The 17,400-nt window shown below is 42.0% G+C and overlaps 1 protein-coding gene across 1 annotated transcript in view; it reads right to left on the bottom strand.

Moving 5' to 3' along the window:
- The window catches only part of SDC1 (syndecan 1), a 36,177-nt gene extending 21,001 nt beyond the window's left edge, over window positions 1-15,176 (bottom strand). The window contains exon 1 of the mRNA XM_083358937.1: window positions 14,969-15,176. Coding sequence (XP_083215063.1) covers window positions 14,969-15,031 — 63 coding nt within the window. The 5' untranslated portion in view covers window positions 15,032-15,176. The remainder of the gene's footprint in view (window positions 1-14,968) is intronic.
- Window positions 15,177-17,400: the final 2,224 nt, after the last annotated feature.

Raw genomic sequence — 17,400 nt, 5'->3', positions numbered from 1 at the left:
CGCCCAGAACAGGAGCCCCATCCAGCACAAAGGAGGCAAAGCAGCCAACTAGCAAGCTCGAGTAGAGGTGGTAGAGCAGAGGCCACCAATCATTGTCGATTGGTGGACTGGAAGAAAAGGGAGGAGCTGCAAATGGGGCGGGGCTAGTACCTGCGTGATACTAACTAGCCCTGCCCTGTTCTTGTGTGGTGCAGCGCCTTGTATCTGCACCCCGTGGTGTGGCGGTGGCCATTTTTGCACCTTACAGCACGGTGGCCCATTTTTGCACCCCTGGTTTTTCTGTGCCAAAGCGGCACTCAGAGACACTTCCCTGCCCCTCCCCCCTGAGGGCACCACAATGCTGATGCGGCCCTGGCACTTTGCGATAAATAAGTGGGTTTTGGGTTGCAGTTTTGGCACTCGGTCTCTAAAAGGTTCGCCATCACTGGGCTAGATATACTTCCCTCCCTCTATCAACCGTCTTATCATATGATTTAGCCTCAAGACCCTTTATCATCTTTGATATTCTTCTCTGCACACTTTAAGGTCCCATCAACTTTTCTGTATTGTGGTAACCAAAAATGGATGCAGCATTTTTCATCAAGTTCCGCTTTGCTCTCAGATTACATGGTAAGAAATATTGGTATATGGTCTCATCTCAAATCCAGTACAGAGCAATTCATCAAATCCAGTGAAAGCCTTATGAAATTAAACCATAAAATCACTGCACCATTCAGGTGTAATGAATGTTATTTTTACGAATAAAGAAAGAAAAACTCTTTGAATTCATTATTCTCCATGGAGATTTTACCTACATACTGGCAGTATCCTCAAAGTGAATAAAATATTCAGGTAGTCCTTGACTTACGACCACAATTGAGCCCAAACTTTCCACTGCTAAACAAGACAATTGTTAAGTGAGTTTTGCCCCCTTTTACAACTGTTTTTGTCACATTTGTTAAGTGAATCACTGCAGTTGTTAAGTTAGTTACATGGTTGGTAAGTGAATCTGCCTTCTCCATTGACTTTGTTTGCTAGAAGGTCACAAAAAGTGATTACATGGGACACATAATAGCCAGTTCCTGTCAGAATTTATATTACAGGACCATGGGGATGATCATGTGAAAAATGGTCATAAGTCACTTTTTTCAGTGCTGTTGTAACTTTGAATGGTCACTTAAGTAAATGATTGTAAGTTGAGGATACCTGTATTGTTTAGGATTCATTTGGAAATTTACTAACTAAAGTTTAGAAGCACATTTAAAATATTTTATTTACTTCCAGTTTTCCTCTTCCATTATTACGGCACTATCTGTGGCTCAATTGCCTTAATGTTTAGCTTAGCCTTTTGTTGTGGTTGTGTCTGGAATTCCTAATTCCTCTTGCCTTAACCACCTCCAACATTAAAAAAATAAAAGCTTTATTATTTAAGTGTATATTGTATGTTTTGTACTAATTATAAAGCATATAAAGTGAATAGTGATGAACAGAGAACAAACTTACTCTCGTTCTCTAAAGTAAAGCTCACATCTTGAAAAACCTATATTTTTTATTTCAATAGTTATAGACCAGGGGTGTCAAACTCAATTTCATTGAGGGCCGCATCAGTATTGCGGTTGCCCTCAAGGGGCCAGGTGGGTATGCCAGGGTGGGCGTGGCCTACTGGGTGGGCGTGGCTAGAGTGCGTATGGCCTACAGGGTGGACGTGGCCAGCTCTACATCGTTCGCATCAAGGGTGCCTATGGGGGCCTGGGCAGGAGTGGGACAGATCTGAGGGTCTCTGGCAGAAGGAGGGTCTCTGGGCCAGGACCAAGGCAGCGGGGGCCGTTCCCTCACTGTTTCCAGGATGGCTTCGGGGGCCACATGAAACCACTTCGCGGGCCGGATCCGGCCCCCGGGCCTTGTGTTTGACATGTCTGTTATAGACTATCTTTAAACAACAACAAAAAAACTCTTTAGAATTCTTACTATTAATTCAACAGAAAACCATACAGAATGCTTGACTAGCATTGTTTCAATTAAATTGGAGACTGGGTAGAACAGAAGCTCTTTCACACAGCAAATCTGCAACTGCCCACAAAATAATACATTATCATGTGCCTTGTCAATTATATACTAGTGGTTTCTTGGTAGAAGGAACCTTATACAGAGAAGAAACCTTATACAGAGGTCTCAAAGTTAAATTGTGAGCAACATACTGTATAAGATTCGTTTTGTTGATAGAAAAGGTCCAAGGCAATCTTCTGAAGCCCACAACACTCTCAGCAATTGTGTTCCACTGTTTGAACTGGGCAAGGAGTAATGCCTCTTTGGAGGATCTCCCTCTCCAGTCCTCTAAGTATCATACCCCAAGCCACATTAGACATTGTTCTTTAAAGACTAGCATTCTTACAAGCAGCACATTTGCAATACCAAAATTTAAGACTGATTTATAGCATTCCCCTAATCTATAGTCAGTGCTAAGTTATGAACCTTAACTGGATGCCAATCACACATAATCTAAACTTGGTAGATATTGTCAAAGGATAATAAGAACACAATGTATATTGAGTAACATTTATTGAGCAATATATACAGTACATTTATTGTGAAGAAAGGAGAAATGGTAGTGATCAAGAGTTGTACAACAATAAACACACTTTTTCATCTAGTAAATAAACGTCTTTTGGGATGAAAAAGAGAAGGCTAGGAAGAGAGTTTTTAAAGAATATAATTGTCAGATCAAAGCTTCACCCTAATAAGAGGCCTTATAAGAAAATATCAGTTAAATATGGCTTTGAAACAGTCATTTTCATTCCTTAAGACACCTCTCTCCTATATTTTTATGAAACACTGCAAGTTATTCTCAAAAGCTAGTTCCACTGATTTCAACTGCATTTATTCCCAGATAAATAAATATGTTCTGGGTAAGCAGCATACGCTTTTTATGAGTAGAATATGACAGCTTGCAAATAGTTTGCTGCAACAGACCATAGGATTAAACTGTATTCATTATTTAGCATACAGTACATACTGCAGGTAGTCCTTGACTTACAACCAAATTTATAAGAGTCCAGAAAAAGGAGACTTATGACTACTGCTTGTACTTACAACTGTTGCAGCATCCCTAAGGTCACCTGATCATGATTCAGGTGTCTGGCAACAGGCATGTATTTACAATGATTGCAGCATTCTGAGGTCACATAATCATCATTTGTGGTGTTCCCAGTTGGCTTCTGATAAGCAAAGTCAATGGGGGAAAGGATTTGCTTAATGATTGCATGATTCACTTAATAACCATGGCAAAAAAGATGGTGAAATCTTGCAGTCACATCAGCCTCTTAAAAACTGCGTCTCTCAGCAGTCGAGAACTATCTGTAGTACAATTAGTTTGTGCCTTAAATCAAGTGCCAGAATACAACAAGGAAATCAGCAGAAACATATTCCTTTGCGGCTTACACAGTGCCAGCAGTGTCAATTTCTCATGTAGCACCTGAATAAAACACCCTATTTTTCACAACTTGTTTAATCAGGCACACATAAATTATAGTTGTTAATGTATGGCATCACCCACACATAAATAGTCACTTTGTACTATTGTTTGCTCAAAGACTCAATATTATTTGACTCTTTAAGTTAACCATCTTTCTTGCTTCAGTTGCAGTACAATGCCCATAGTCTTCCTCTTGGAATAATTATAAAGCTGCCTTTTAAAAACTGAACTGGTAACCCTTGAATACCAGGCGGTTATTTCCAATAAGTATTTCTTCCTTCCAATCATTTATTTCCTTCACAGGCTGAGATTTCCACATGTCTACATTTTAATCAAAATTCCCATTTAGCATTTGAAACTGAAAGAGCACATGGGAAGGGGGAAAGGGAGAGAGAAAATCATTTACTCCATGAAATGGGTTTTCCTCTTTGAACTGGCTGGAAATCTAAGGAACCTGTGCTTGACTTTGGCTTGTAGCAATGTACAGCTCAGTGTATCCACTGTCACATAAAGACTTCAATCATGTAAAGACCTGAATATTAATACTTCATTCTCCACAGAGAAGGAAGCCAACTCAAAACATAAATGTAAGAATCTGCCTATATCATTTAATAAGTAAGGAACACAGGTGAAGCTAGCCAAACTTCAATCTGCCTACACAATCCAATTTTTATGGCAGTATAATTAAAATGACCTTCAGGACAGCTGATGAAGCGGTTTTGTCCATCCCAAAGTGCCTGGAATAGGTAGAAGATTACAAAGATACAAAGCATCTAGGTCAGGGGTGTCAAACTGCCGGCCCGCGGGCCAGAGCGTCACGGAGAAACCACGCCCATCCCATTTTCAGCAATGGGAAAAAGTTCCGATACGTAGCACGACGTCACGTGACGTCGCGAGTTTGACATGCCTGATCTAGGTGAAGTCTATTTAAACAGAGAATTTCCCTATGACAGGGGTGTCAAACTCAATTTCATTGAGGGCCGCATCAGCATTGCGGTTGCCCTCAAGGGGCTGGGTGGGTATGGCCAGGGTGGGCGTGTCCTACTGGGTGGGCGTGGCCAGAGTGTGTATGGCCTACTGGGTGGGCATGGCCAGCTCTACATCATTCGCATCAAGGGTGCCTATGGGGGCCCGGGCAGTAGTGGGACAGATCTGAGGATCTCTGGCAGAAGGGAGGGTCTCTGGGCCGGGGCCAAGGCAGTGGGGGCCGTTCCCTCACTGTTTCCAGGATGGCTTCGCGGGCCACATGAAACCACTTCGCGGGCCGGATCCGGCCCCCGGGCCTTGTGTTTGACATGTCTGCCCTATGCCATAAAGCAGCTTTTCCCAAACATAACTAGAAGACCCAGACAGTGCATCAGAAAATGTGCATTTACAGATGGAAAATATGATTATCGTGATCAGTAGTTGAATCCCAAATAGCAGACAAGAAATAATGTGTTTTTCTTCTTTAATAATATTCTCAGATAAAACAAATAAGCACGGGTTACCATTTACCTCCTCCTCCAGAAAAAGATACTGTCGATTAGCATATGACCCAAAAGATTACAGACATGCATGAAGAACCACACATCAAGGACAGATGTAAAATGCAACAAACAGGTCTTCACAGTCATTTCTGTCTACTAGTAAATAAACTTATTATACACATCTTTCATCAGCTTGTCATCTCCTACTGAACTGTTAAAAGCCTCAATATACATTACCTCAGATTTCTTAGATACGCATGGAAGACACTTAGGTCTCAAATTTCAGTAGGCCACAAAAGAAGTACGGCAGTACTGCCTGCCTGCCAGCCAATGCTTAAATCACCCAGTACCAACTTAGGCTGATATTGTGCCAAACTAGATCAGGCGAGGCCAGAATGCCAAGCAATCCCAACAGCCTGAATCATGGAACTGACTCTTAGGGGGAACTGGTATTATCAAATTATTTGTTAACATTAGTCACTGGCCAATTTTTAGACACATATAAAGTTAACATTCCATCTGCTAAGAGTTTCTTGGCACTTTATCCTCTTCTTTCGTTACTCTAAAAACCTAAAGTTCTCCATTATGTTGACTCTGTAAACAGCTTAGACAGGGCTGTAAAGCACTATGAAGCGATATATAAGTCTGTTATTGCTTAGTTGAAGAAACTACACTTGTTAGAAACTCCAAATAAACATCAGATACAAATAAGAACATCTTGATATTATAAAGTTCTATAATGATATTCTCTTTGCTCCAACTGTTAACATTCCCCCCCCTTAAAACTACTGATAGTAATATTTGCTTCCATTTGCATCAAGCAATGCTAACATTGCCAGCTCTGGTATAAGACTGAATAATAACAAAGGATTTCCTCAGTATCTGAAAATACTGAATTTATTAGACCTGAAAACCCTAAAAAATACCCTGCTTGGAATGGACTATATTCTTAGATACTACCATAATGATACTTAGATCCTTGGATAGGATTTGAATTATTAAGTTTCCATCAGTCTTAGACTGTGAATCTAACTGTAGATTACTCATGGACACAGGTCTGCAACCCACGGCTCCGGAGCCGCATGCGGCTCTTTCAGCCGTCTCCTGTGGCTCCCAGTCCTCTGCTATGTGTAGTCCCAAAAAAAAAAAGTGGGACTAAAAAAGTTCAACCAGTCAATTCAAATATGCAGGGTAGGTGCATATCTCGCCTTGGCTCCAGTCTTCAGTCAAACCCTGTTCTGCGCATGTGCGCATGTACGCGCATGTGCACACATTTTTTGTGGCTCCCAGTTTTTCCTTTTGTGAGGGAACCGGTTCCGAATGGCTCTTTCACTGTTTCAGGTTGCTGACCCCTGCCAATGGATAATAATGAAGTTATAAGAGTATTGCTAACACTACCATTCCTTGCATCTCAGGATTTGTATCCAGATGTAGGAATATCTGGCTTCATATGAATCTATTCCCAACTAAAATGGCAATACTTTTGCTTCCTGCCCTCATCTATATTTGGCATCATTTTTAATTCTTTACTCTTTCCATCCTCATAGTCAACTCTGTTCCTGTTCCTGTTCAGATTTCCCCTTTGTCATTTATTGTAAGCAAAGGCAATACACTTCTACAATTTATATCTACTTCGTGGGGGTTTTTTCCCCTCAATTTTTTTCCTATGCTTTTTTTCTGTCCCTGTATTGACCTTTGCCAGCTAAGATATCAACTATTAAACAGTCATCATTCTTAGAGTCTATAAAAATGGAAACATCACTCTGATGACTGAAGCTAGTACGCTTTTTTCTTTTTAAAATTGTATTTCAAAGTGTACTTTTACATTTTTCAACAATCATATAACATAGAATGTGATATATGTTCTACTTCAATTTCTATTATGTTATCACTGAAAATTACAAGATTATGGCAAAATAGAGAAGAAAAATTCATAATTAATTTTTAGGTCTAATTTTTAAATATTAAACAGATAAAATCCTTATTTCCAAATATTTTTAATTTAATGACCAAAATTCCCCTTATCTCAACTTCTCCCTTTAACCCTCTAATTAATATGAAATCCGCTCTAATAAATAAAAACCCCAATCTTCTTCAGCCTTATTTCCTTTGTCAACTAGGCTTCCATATTAGTGCATATGTGTGTGTGTGTGTGTGTGTGTGTGTGTGTGTGTGTGTGTAAATTACTAACAAAGAATTAAGGGAGACTGAAATGCATTTCTAACTCATTAGTTTTCATCAGTCAGCCATACCCTTCTGAGATTCGAACCTGGGCTGATTGCACATTAGGCAGTGTATTTACCTCTTGAGCCAGTTAGAAATGCATTTCAGTCTCCCTTAATTCTTTGTTAGTAATTTACACAAATATATGAACTGTCCGGTGTGATTACAGCCTGTTCGATGGCCTTCAAGATAGGCTGAAAACAGGTCTTCCAGAAGTTGATTTAAAATATTTCCTAAGATTTATTAATGAAGTTTTACCTATGTGAACAGCTATTTGTTTATCAATCAGATCTGTAAGGCTGTCTGACTTTATAATGAAAATGATTGGTATATAACATGAGAAACAAATTAAGCAACACCCATTAAAGAAAACAAATGTGGACTTGGAAAGAATTAAATAATGTAGCATGTTAGAAAAGGTGCTTTTCGTAAGGGTCCAATACCCAATCCACTCCAAGGCCCGGGGGCAAGACCAGGTTAATAGGTGTAATATGAGTCTGTTAATTTAAGCTAATTGATTTGTAAGACTTAACGCTTCAAAATGACTCTGGACAACAAGATTCAGAACTGAAAGAAAATAAAGCAGCAATTAATAAACAAGTATAAGTTATCGAGAAGAAGCAGTATACCCTCAACAATGGCAAAGAACACTCCTAAGGATCCATATTAGCTCAAGCGCTGGGAGATGAATCAGGATCTGAGGACCTTTTTAAATGAGGCTAGGTGGAGACCATGCAAATCTCAGAGTTCCACGGAGTAAGAATAGAGACAGAAAAGATGACCTTCCTGGGAACCAACAAATGACAATTCTGTCAGATTGCACAGGGCAGGCAGATGTTATGGGACACAATCCTTCAATTAACTGCATACTATGCCACGTTTGTAACTTCCCAGGCCATTTTATTCTGGAGGAGCTCTAGCTTGCTAATGGTCTTCAAGGACATTTCAACAATTTGCACCTGTAGTGACTAATCTAGTATGAATGACAGGCCAAATGGCTTGCTTGCCTAAAAAAGCATATAATTAGTATATAAAATGAATCTGTATGGAGGCCCTCCTGCTTAACAGAGTTGAGATTTGTAACATCATGACATGCAAGTCATTACAATTCCTGGCAATGCTTTTCTACTGGAATTTTGTAGTAATATTTGACTGATCAGGTACTGCACTTAACACTAGTCAGAAACCACTAGAAATCTCTAATTTTCCTTCCTAGCTGAACCTCTAAGTTGCAAGTTGCCATAGATTCCTGCTGTGCAGTACAATTGCAAAAATAACATCGACATTCTCAGAAAATCTTAATCAAACAATTTCAACTAAGTATGATAATAATTATTAATGAAAATTTGAAGAGTACAGGCCATACCACTGAGTTGCATTTCATTCAATACCTTATTTGAGTGCAGTTTTCAGGTGAGTTGTACATCCACTCAGTTATCATGCCCATACATAAGCAGCTTTCCAATTAGAATATTATAGAATACTTTCTCAATTGTTTTCCGGAAATCAAGACATACTACATTTACAGCATTCCCACAATCTTATCGTGGATGAATTCTCAATCATTGCAACTAGACTAATTTTTAGTTTGAGAGACATTTCACTGCCCATCCAGGCAGCTTCCTCAGTCAGAGCAAGGCAATTAAGCAGAGAGTCATTCGGATGTACCATCTCCTGCCACACCAACCTACTCCCAAAAGTGTCCAGTTGCAATGATTCAACAGTATGTGGCAGGAGCTGGTACATCCCAACAAGTCTCTGCGTAACTGCCTTGCTTTGACAGTGAAACGTCTCTCAAACTAAAAATTAGTCCTGCTGTAATGATTCAACCTTCAGACAACTTTTCTTACCCAAAGTAAGATTAGTTTGCAAGATTTGTTCTTAACCTGCCATCCTGATATCTGGCAGTTATCACATCATTTTCAAATTACTTACAGAACAATATCTCTATGATCTTTGCTGACACTTTTAAAGCATTGAAAAAAAATTAGTTTTTCAATGCTTTAAATGAAGAGCCTCATATAGAAAGATCTGAAACACAGACCAACAGCTTTTAAAGTAATATACTGCATTGCATAAATGGCCTAACAGAAAAATTATATAAAGTTCAAATTCATAGTTAGATCAAAGTCCAGAATTCTATTCTATTGTACTTAATTCTGTTTTAAGACAAGTCATGAATTTGATTACAGTATTTCCACCCTATATAGTTTATAGTTTAGTTTAGTTTTATTTAATTTATATACCGCCCTTCTCCTTGGTGGGGACTCAGGGCGGTTCACAGGGCATATATAAAAAAGACAATACAAAAATTAAAAAAAAGATTAAACCCATGCCCAGTTAAAAACAGTGAACAAGTCTAAAACAACTATTAAAACCCATCCCCGTCAGGCCAGACCAGCTATTTCGAATAGGTGGGTCTTCAGGTCACGACGGAAAGTTCGGAGGTCTGGTGCCATCCGGAGCTCCACCGGCAGTTGGTTCCATAATGCCGGAGCGCCCACAGAGAAGGCTCTCCCCCTGGGGGTCACCAGTCGGCATTCCCTGACTGGCGGCACCCTGAGGAGGCCCTCTCTGTGGGAACGCACGGAGCAGAGGGGAGTTGACGCCGGCAGCAGGTGATCCCTGAGGTATCCCGGACCCATGCCATGTAGGGACTTAAAGATCGTTACCAAAACCTTGAACCTCACCCGAAAGACAACTGGTAACCAATGCAGCTCGCGGAGCAAAGGTGTAACATGGGAGTACCGGGAAACTCCCAAGACAACTCTCGCGGCCGCATTCTGTACCAGTTGGAGCCTCCGAGTGGTCTTCAAGGGAAGCCCCATGTAGAGAGCATTACAGTAGTCAAGGCGAGAGGTCACGAGCGCATGAGTGACCGTACACAGGGCATCCCGGTTCAGATAGGGCCGCAACTGGCGCACCAGGCGAACCTGGGCAAAAGCCCCCCTAGTCACGGCCACTATATGATCTTCCAGGGTAAGCCGTGAATCTAGGAGGACTCCCAAGTTGCGAGCCCTATCCACGGGGGGTAAGAGCTCACCCCCCATAGAAAGAGATGGAACATTTTGAATGTCCCGGGATGCCGGAATGTACAGCCACTCAGTCTTGTCAGGGTTGAGTTGAAGTCTGTTCCTCCCCATCCAGACCCGAACCGCCTCCAGGCAACGGGACATCACAGCGAGGGCATCACTGGGGTGGTTTGGGGTCGAAAAGAAAAGTTGGGTATCATCGGCATACTGATGATACCCAACTCCAAAACCACGAATGATCTCACCCAGCGGTTTCATATAGATGTTGAACAGGAGAGGCGAGAGAACCGACCCCTGAGGAACTCCACAAACGAGAGACCTAGGGGCCGATCTCTGCCCCCCTGCCAACACCGACTGCATGAATGTAACACATTTATTGGCCAATTAAAGTCTGAACTAATTAACTAGTTCAACTATATTTAAGTCATTCAGTTACTTGTACAGTTAACCCTCTCTCCAGTTGCAAAGCCAAAAAAAAAGCTACTTTCAGCACAAATCTTTAAGAAGCTTCATTTAATCCAAATTTTCCACAGAACACTCTTCCTTGATAAAAGGTTTCAGTCTTATCACAGAGGAAACAGGACAGCTTATTGAGGAGAGACTTTAAAAGCAAGTCAAGTGTAGCTGTAAGCTTTTAAGTGACAGATGAAATTATTTTGAAAAGTGTATTTTTTTAAAAAAAAAAACTTATCTTATACTTACTAGTGTACTAGAAATCCAACATGAATTGAATTTCTAATACCTTTCTCTTAAGTTATTTTTGTAATTACACTGAGAATTCAATCAGTTTCTCTAATCACAGTATCTTGGAAAAAAATCTGAGATAATCTTTAGTTTAGCCATTTACCTCTCTCTCAGTTGTCTACTACCCATGCTTAGAAGTTACAAGAAATATTGTAGTTGTTCTTTCTATCTTTACAGGTTTAAGGTATACATAAGATATCTAAGAGCGGTGATGGCATAGTGGTTAGAATACAGTATTGCAGGCTAATTCTGCCCACAGCCAGGAGTTCGATTCTGACCAGCTCAAGGTTGACTCAGCCTTCCACCCTTCCGAGGTCAGTAAAATGAGGACCCAGATTGTTGGGGGCAATAAGCTGATTCTGTAAACCACTTAGAGGGGGCTGTAAAGCACTGTGAAGTGGTATATAAGTCTAAGTGCTATAGCACGGGTGTCAAACTCACGTCACATGACATGTTGCGATGTATCGTGACTTTTTTCCCATTGTCGGCAATGGGTTGGGCACGGTTTTGGTGAGACACATCCGGCCCGTGGGCCAGCAGTTTGACACCCCTGTGCTATAGCTATTATCTTTTATATAAACGAGCGAACAATCTTTTCTACTACTCCAAACTCTCTACCTGGAAGAATCAGCTCCAACAATCTGTTCACAAAGGACCACCATTATTTCTTGCCTCCACCCTTTTCCTTTACCCACCTCTTTCCTGCCTGTAAACATTGAGAAGCAAAAAAAAAAAAAGCTAGTCACATTTATGTACCTCAAAAGTTTCCACATCAATTGTGACTACTCAACTTCCTCCCATACATGTTCCATCTGAAGCCCATTTTTACTTTTAAAAATAGTCTGTAGTATTTGCTTTACCCCTGCTTGATAATGGAACTGCAGAGCCACAGTCTGAATAACAGCCAGCAATCAATAACAAGATGGGTAGAGCTGCATACAGAACTAGATAGGTTTGGCTGCTGAGTTTAAAGCGCCAGTAATAAATAGATTGGGTGGTCCTTCCATAGACTTAGCAAGAAGAGTCAGTTGCAGGCTGTTGTATTGTTTGCAGCTGATTAATCCTTCAACAAGAAAGATTCATATTATAATGGGAGTTATGATGAGCTATTAGACTCAAATAAGAGTAATTATTTATTTATTTAAGCAATTTATTAAGGCTGAGTCCCTGGGAGTAGGAATCAGATAAGCCACACATAGTTTATTCAGTGACGACATCTGGTGGTTCAGAGAGAAAAAAATAAATCAGATTATAGCTTTAAAATCCTGAATGCGCTCTAGCACAAAGTAGACCAATGTTAGCTTTTAAAGTTGCAAGTACATGGAGTGGTTTAATAATTTTAATAAATAACAAATTTATTTTTATTAAAGTAATAAATTGTATGGTTATATTAGTTTTAACTAACACAGCACATTTGATTTGCTAGGGAACTTTACACATCCAGCTTTACTGAATTCATCAGTCAAGAAATTCTAGCTAAAGTATCCCCTTTTTGATTTTAAACTGGTGTAATTTTGTAGTCTCTTGCTAGTAATAGGGAGGCATTACAGCAAAAAAAAATGTCCCAGCCCTGAAGAACAAACAGAGCAGAATGAGGTCAGCTTGAGTACAGGTATCCACATACAGTCCTATTTCCTATTAATCACATAAAAAAACAAAATATAATTACATCATATAGTATTTCATACATTGAAATGTAGAAATGTAGAAATGTCCTCCTTGTAATAAGACTGTTTGGGGGTCAAGTTAATCATTACACTGAATTATGAGGTCAGTGGGAGGAAAGGTAATCTTCAGAAACTTCAGTGCCACATTTCAGTTTTTCACTGTCATTTTAACAGCTGTAGTTAAACTCCATTAAACAGCCTTAGAGAAGAAAGGAAACTCTACTTCTGCTTAAGAGACAAAAGATTCTTGCCATGCAAGCAAAAAAGCAGGCTAAAAAAAATGTATCAGAAGATTTATGCGTTTTCTGCCTTCAAGGCTGGGTGTTGAACAGTTTCGCTGTTTCAGGCATTTATAAATGCTAGTTATTTGGACCTGATAAACCACAATGTGCTTTATTCAAATTTTAAGATCCATATATTTGGTAGTCTTTTTCCACCCTACCCTCATGATCCAAATTTCCAAAAGCTTTACCTGCGTAAGATTTATATGATCTGAAGAGTGTTTCAGATACTCAGTATTTCAGGGTATTTTTATTATTATTTTTTTACTAATATTATTGTTTTAATGCTTTTATTTGCTGGTCTGCAACCGTAATAAAGATTGATCAATGGCTTTACCTGCCAAGAGATCATATCAGAGGCAACTCAACTCATTTATCTAGCCCTCCTAATCCGCTGTGGTTAGTTCTCATGACTGCTCCGTTTTCAGCTCATTACACCCACATGATATATGGCCCAAGCTACAATCTCAATAAATGACGTATCTCAGGGAAGGTCCTGTAGTGTAAGAGGGAATAGCAAACTAGCACCTCTCCTGATATTAACCTGATTTCTACAAATCACTTTTCTCACCACCACCACCCCTGACATCCAATTGAAACCAGTACTTTGCAGGCATCTATAATGCCCCCACATCTTACGGGAAAATCCCTCCTCCCACACCAAAATTTCCTAACGTGTGAAACAGAAGTCACCCTACCCTACTGGCAGCTTTCAGGTTAGCCTACCGCAAGAGGGTTGGGTGTTTTGTTTTGTTTTTTTGTTTTAAATTGTGAATGTATTTAGCATTTATGGTGCTGGAGAAGACTCCTGCGAGTCCCTTGGACCGCAAGGCGATCAAACCGGTCAGTCCTAGAGGAGATCAACCCTGACTGCTCTTTAGAAGGCCAGATCCTGAAGTGGAAACTCAAATACTTTGGCCATCTAATGAGAAGGAAGGACTCACTGGAGAAGAGCCTAATGCTGGGAAAAATTGAGGGCAAGAGAAGAAGGGGACGACAGAGAATGAGGTGGCTGGATGGAGTCACTGAAGCAGTAGGCGTGAGCTTAAATGGACTCCAGAAGATGGTAGAGGACAGGAAAGCCTGGAGGAACGTTGTCCATAGGGTCGCGATGGGTCGGACACGACTTCGCAACTAACAACAATTTAGCAGAGAGCACCATAGCAGAGATTAGCGAAGGAGGGCAGGGGCCACCGAGGCAACGGGACCTGGCACGCCACATCCTTAAACTCGACTTAAAACTTCCCACGAAGAGTTAAAAAAAAGGAAAGGAAAGGAAAGGAAAGGAAAGGAAAGGAAAGGAAAGGAAAACAGCCAGCAGAAAAGGCGCACCGCCGCGCCGAAGTAGGCAAATATCCGGTTGGTTACTGGGAGGGGAGAGACTTTTGAAGAGAGAAGAATTCCAGTCAGGTTATGAGGCTCCCTGGGTCTGGTTTGAATTAAGCTTTCCAGGGGCAGCTCCGGCCGGCCACATTCCCCCGACTCACACAATAGACTAAACCCGCAGCTTTTTTTTTTTTTTTGGTCCTTCAGAACCTGTTGAGGAATTGTGGGGGGGGGAGGAGGAGGAGTGGGGGGGGAACGACACGAACAGTAAAGAGCTGAAAGGGGGGGCAAAAAAGAAGAAAAAAAGAACGAGGAGGGGGGCAAGAAATCACTTCCCCTGCGCTGTGTCCCCCCCAAACACACACGGGGAACCTTGCTTTGCCAGCAAGGGCGAGGAGGAGGAGGAGGAGGAGGAGAAGAAAAAAGACGCGGGAGGGGCTGGAAGGGTCCTCTCTTCTCCCTCGCCCCCCCCCGGCCCGCTTCTACTGAAGGCGTTAGAGCCCCAGCTCAAGCGGGCTTTTTTCAGAGAGAGAGAGAGAGAGAGAGAGAGAGAGAGAGAGAGAGAGAGAGAGAGAGAGAGAGAGAGAGAGAAGCGGCTTTCTTCCTTTCCTCCAGCCTGCCTGGCTCTCGGAGCTGACCACGTGCAGCCGGCTCCCTCCTGGACGCGAGCTCGGCGCCCAGAGCCGCCGCGGAGAAGCTTCCTCTCCTCCCACCCGGCGGCGGCGGCTGGTTTGCTACTACTACTACTACTACTACTACTACTACTACTACTCACCGCTAAGACCGCTTGGAAGCAAAAGACCAAGGCGCTCAGCCCCGCTATCGCGCTGACCCTCATCCTCTCGCCGTGGGTGAAAAGCAGCCGCGTTTTTCAAAGGAACCCGATGAAAGCCAACCCGGCTCTTCTCTCTCGCTCGCTCTCCGCCGCCTTCGCTTCGCTGCAAAAAAAAAAAAAGAGAGGCGCTTTTGGGGAAGAAGCGAGGCTCAACTCTGCCTTTTTTTTTTCCTAATAGAAATCAAAGGCAAACAGCCTAACCTTCACCTACTGGCGGGGTCCAACCCACCAGAAGGCAGCCCCGCCCAGGCCTGCCACGCCCCCTCCTCCTCGCACCATAAGCGGCGTTTCCTGCTCTCGGCCGCTGGTATTTATTCCCCGTCCCGCGTAATTCTGCCTTTGCCCAGAGATGGGGCTCCGCTGGTTTTCCTCTCAGCCTGGACTTCTTGAAGTCGCCACCACCACCACCACCATCATCATCACCGGTGGTTGGTTGGTTGATTGATTGGTTGGTTGGTCGACCCCTCTGAGTACCCTTCGGCCTTGCCTAAAAGCCGTTGAAAGCTTCACGGCTCCTGGCTTCCAACTCCCTCCTCCGAGGTGCTATATATACTACCTCAGTACTTCAGACGCTGTGGAAAGAAAAACGTAGAGCAGGGGTCTTCAAACCTGGCCCTTTTATGACTTGTGGACTTCAACTCCCAGAATTCCTCAGCCAGGGTGTCTGGCTGAGGAATTCTGGGAGTTGAAGTCCACAAGTCATAAAAGGGCCAAGTTTGAAGACCCCTGACATAGAGGGAGGAACGGGGAGGGGAGAGAAAAGCCATTAATCCGTACGTCTCCTCCGAATAAAGGAGAGGAAGTCCCTAGCCGTTTACCCGCGATACTATTCAGACGATCCCGTGTGTGACCTGAAAGTCCGTCTAAGAAAAGCGAAAATGCAGAACCTGCGAATTAAGGTCTCGCAGAGAAGCGGGAGTCGGTAAGAGAGAGGAAGCCTCCAGGCTTCAAACGCTGGATCGGAATCGGCGCTCTTTTCTTCTCCGATTCGCTTCAGTTCCTGAGCCTCCGAAGAAATCCAGTAGACATGCTGATAAGCGAAGATTTGTCATTCTGCAAGCTCCTGAATTCCGACGTGTTAGGTTTTCAACTCATGGAGTTATATAATTTTTACACACACACACACACACACACACACACACACACACACACGGTTTTCTGAAATTTGAAAATTAGCAACTATACTTAATAATCAAGGCCCTTAACTTTTTTTTTCCAGCCTCAACCCAAAGACTCTTCTTTCTCTGCGTTTACTGGAAAAACTTGTATCCTTTCATTTTCCTGTCAGCAAAAGCCAGGCACATTTTCACAGCAAGGCAAGGTTATTTGACAACATAAATAAGCATATAGTTTCTCTTCAAGTCAACATTGGCTACTGGAGACTTCATCCCAGGTTGTTTTCCTGAGGACAATACAGAAATGACCTGCCAGTACCTCTTCCAGGATACTATTTTATCTTTCAAGTCTATCCTTTAGAATTTAGATTGATAGTTGACACTCACCTAAATACTACCCAGATCCAATCTTGCTAGCTTTGTCAAATCAGCCAAAATTCATCAGGTGCTATTCCCTAGCTTGAAGATTATAGAAAGCTACCATAATAAATTCACTTTATTTGACTCTGGAAAGAGTGCAGACAAGGGACTCTGAAAAGAGTTTCCACAGATGCTGCAAAGAACGTAGACAAGAGCAACAAAGATGATTAGTGGGGCTGGAGTCTAAGGTGTATGAAGAATGGTTGCAGGAATTGGGTATGTCTACAGTGTTCCAGTATTTGAGGGGCTGCCACAAAGAAGGGGGGGCAACCTATTCTCCAAAGCACCCGAAGGCAGGACAAGAAGCAAGGGATGGAAACTAATCACGGAGAGAAGCAACCTAGAACCAAGGAGAAATTTCCTGACAGAACAATAAACTAGTGGAATGGCTTACCGTCAGAAGTTGTAGGTGCTCCAACACTGGAGGCTTTTAAAAAGAGACTGGATAGTCATTTGTCTGAAATGGTATAAAGTCTCCTGCTTGAGCAGGGGGTTGAACTAGAAGACCTCCAAGGTCCCTCCCAACTCTGTTACCCTATATTCTCTATGTCTTCTACAGAAGTATGAATCCTTGTGTCTTTTAACTTTAGACATTTGACCTTTCAACTTGCAGCAATATTTGATATCCAAAGCAATCCGTAGATCCAGAGGTTGGGAAAGAAGGACCAGGAGAAACCAGCTGTTTCTCTAATTATTCTCTTGCAAGAATAGTAATGCTTTCCTTGTTTTCAGTTGGCGATGGCAGGACATTTTGCTCAGCCTCTTCCTTTCTTTCCAAACTGACCCATTTTATTTTGTGGATGGAGAACATGTATCAGTTTATGTGGACCTTATCCA

The sequence above is a fragment of the Vipera ursinii genome, assembly GCF_947247035.1.
Source record: "Vipera ursinii genome assembly, chromosome: 1".
NCBI classification, from domain to species: domain Eukaryota; kingdom Metazoa; phylum Chordata; class Lepidosauria; order Squamata; family Viperidae; genus Vipera; species Vipera ursinii.
This window is presented reverse-complemented; position numbering and strand designations above follow the sequence as displayed.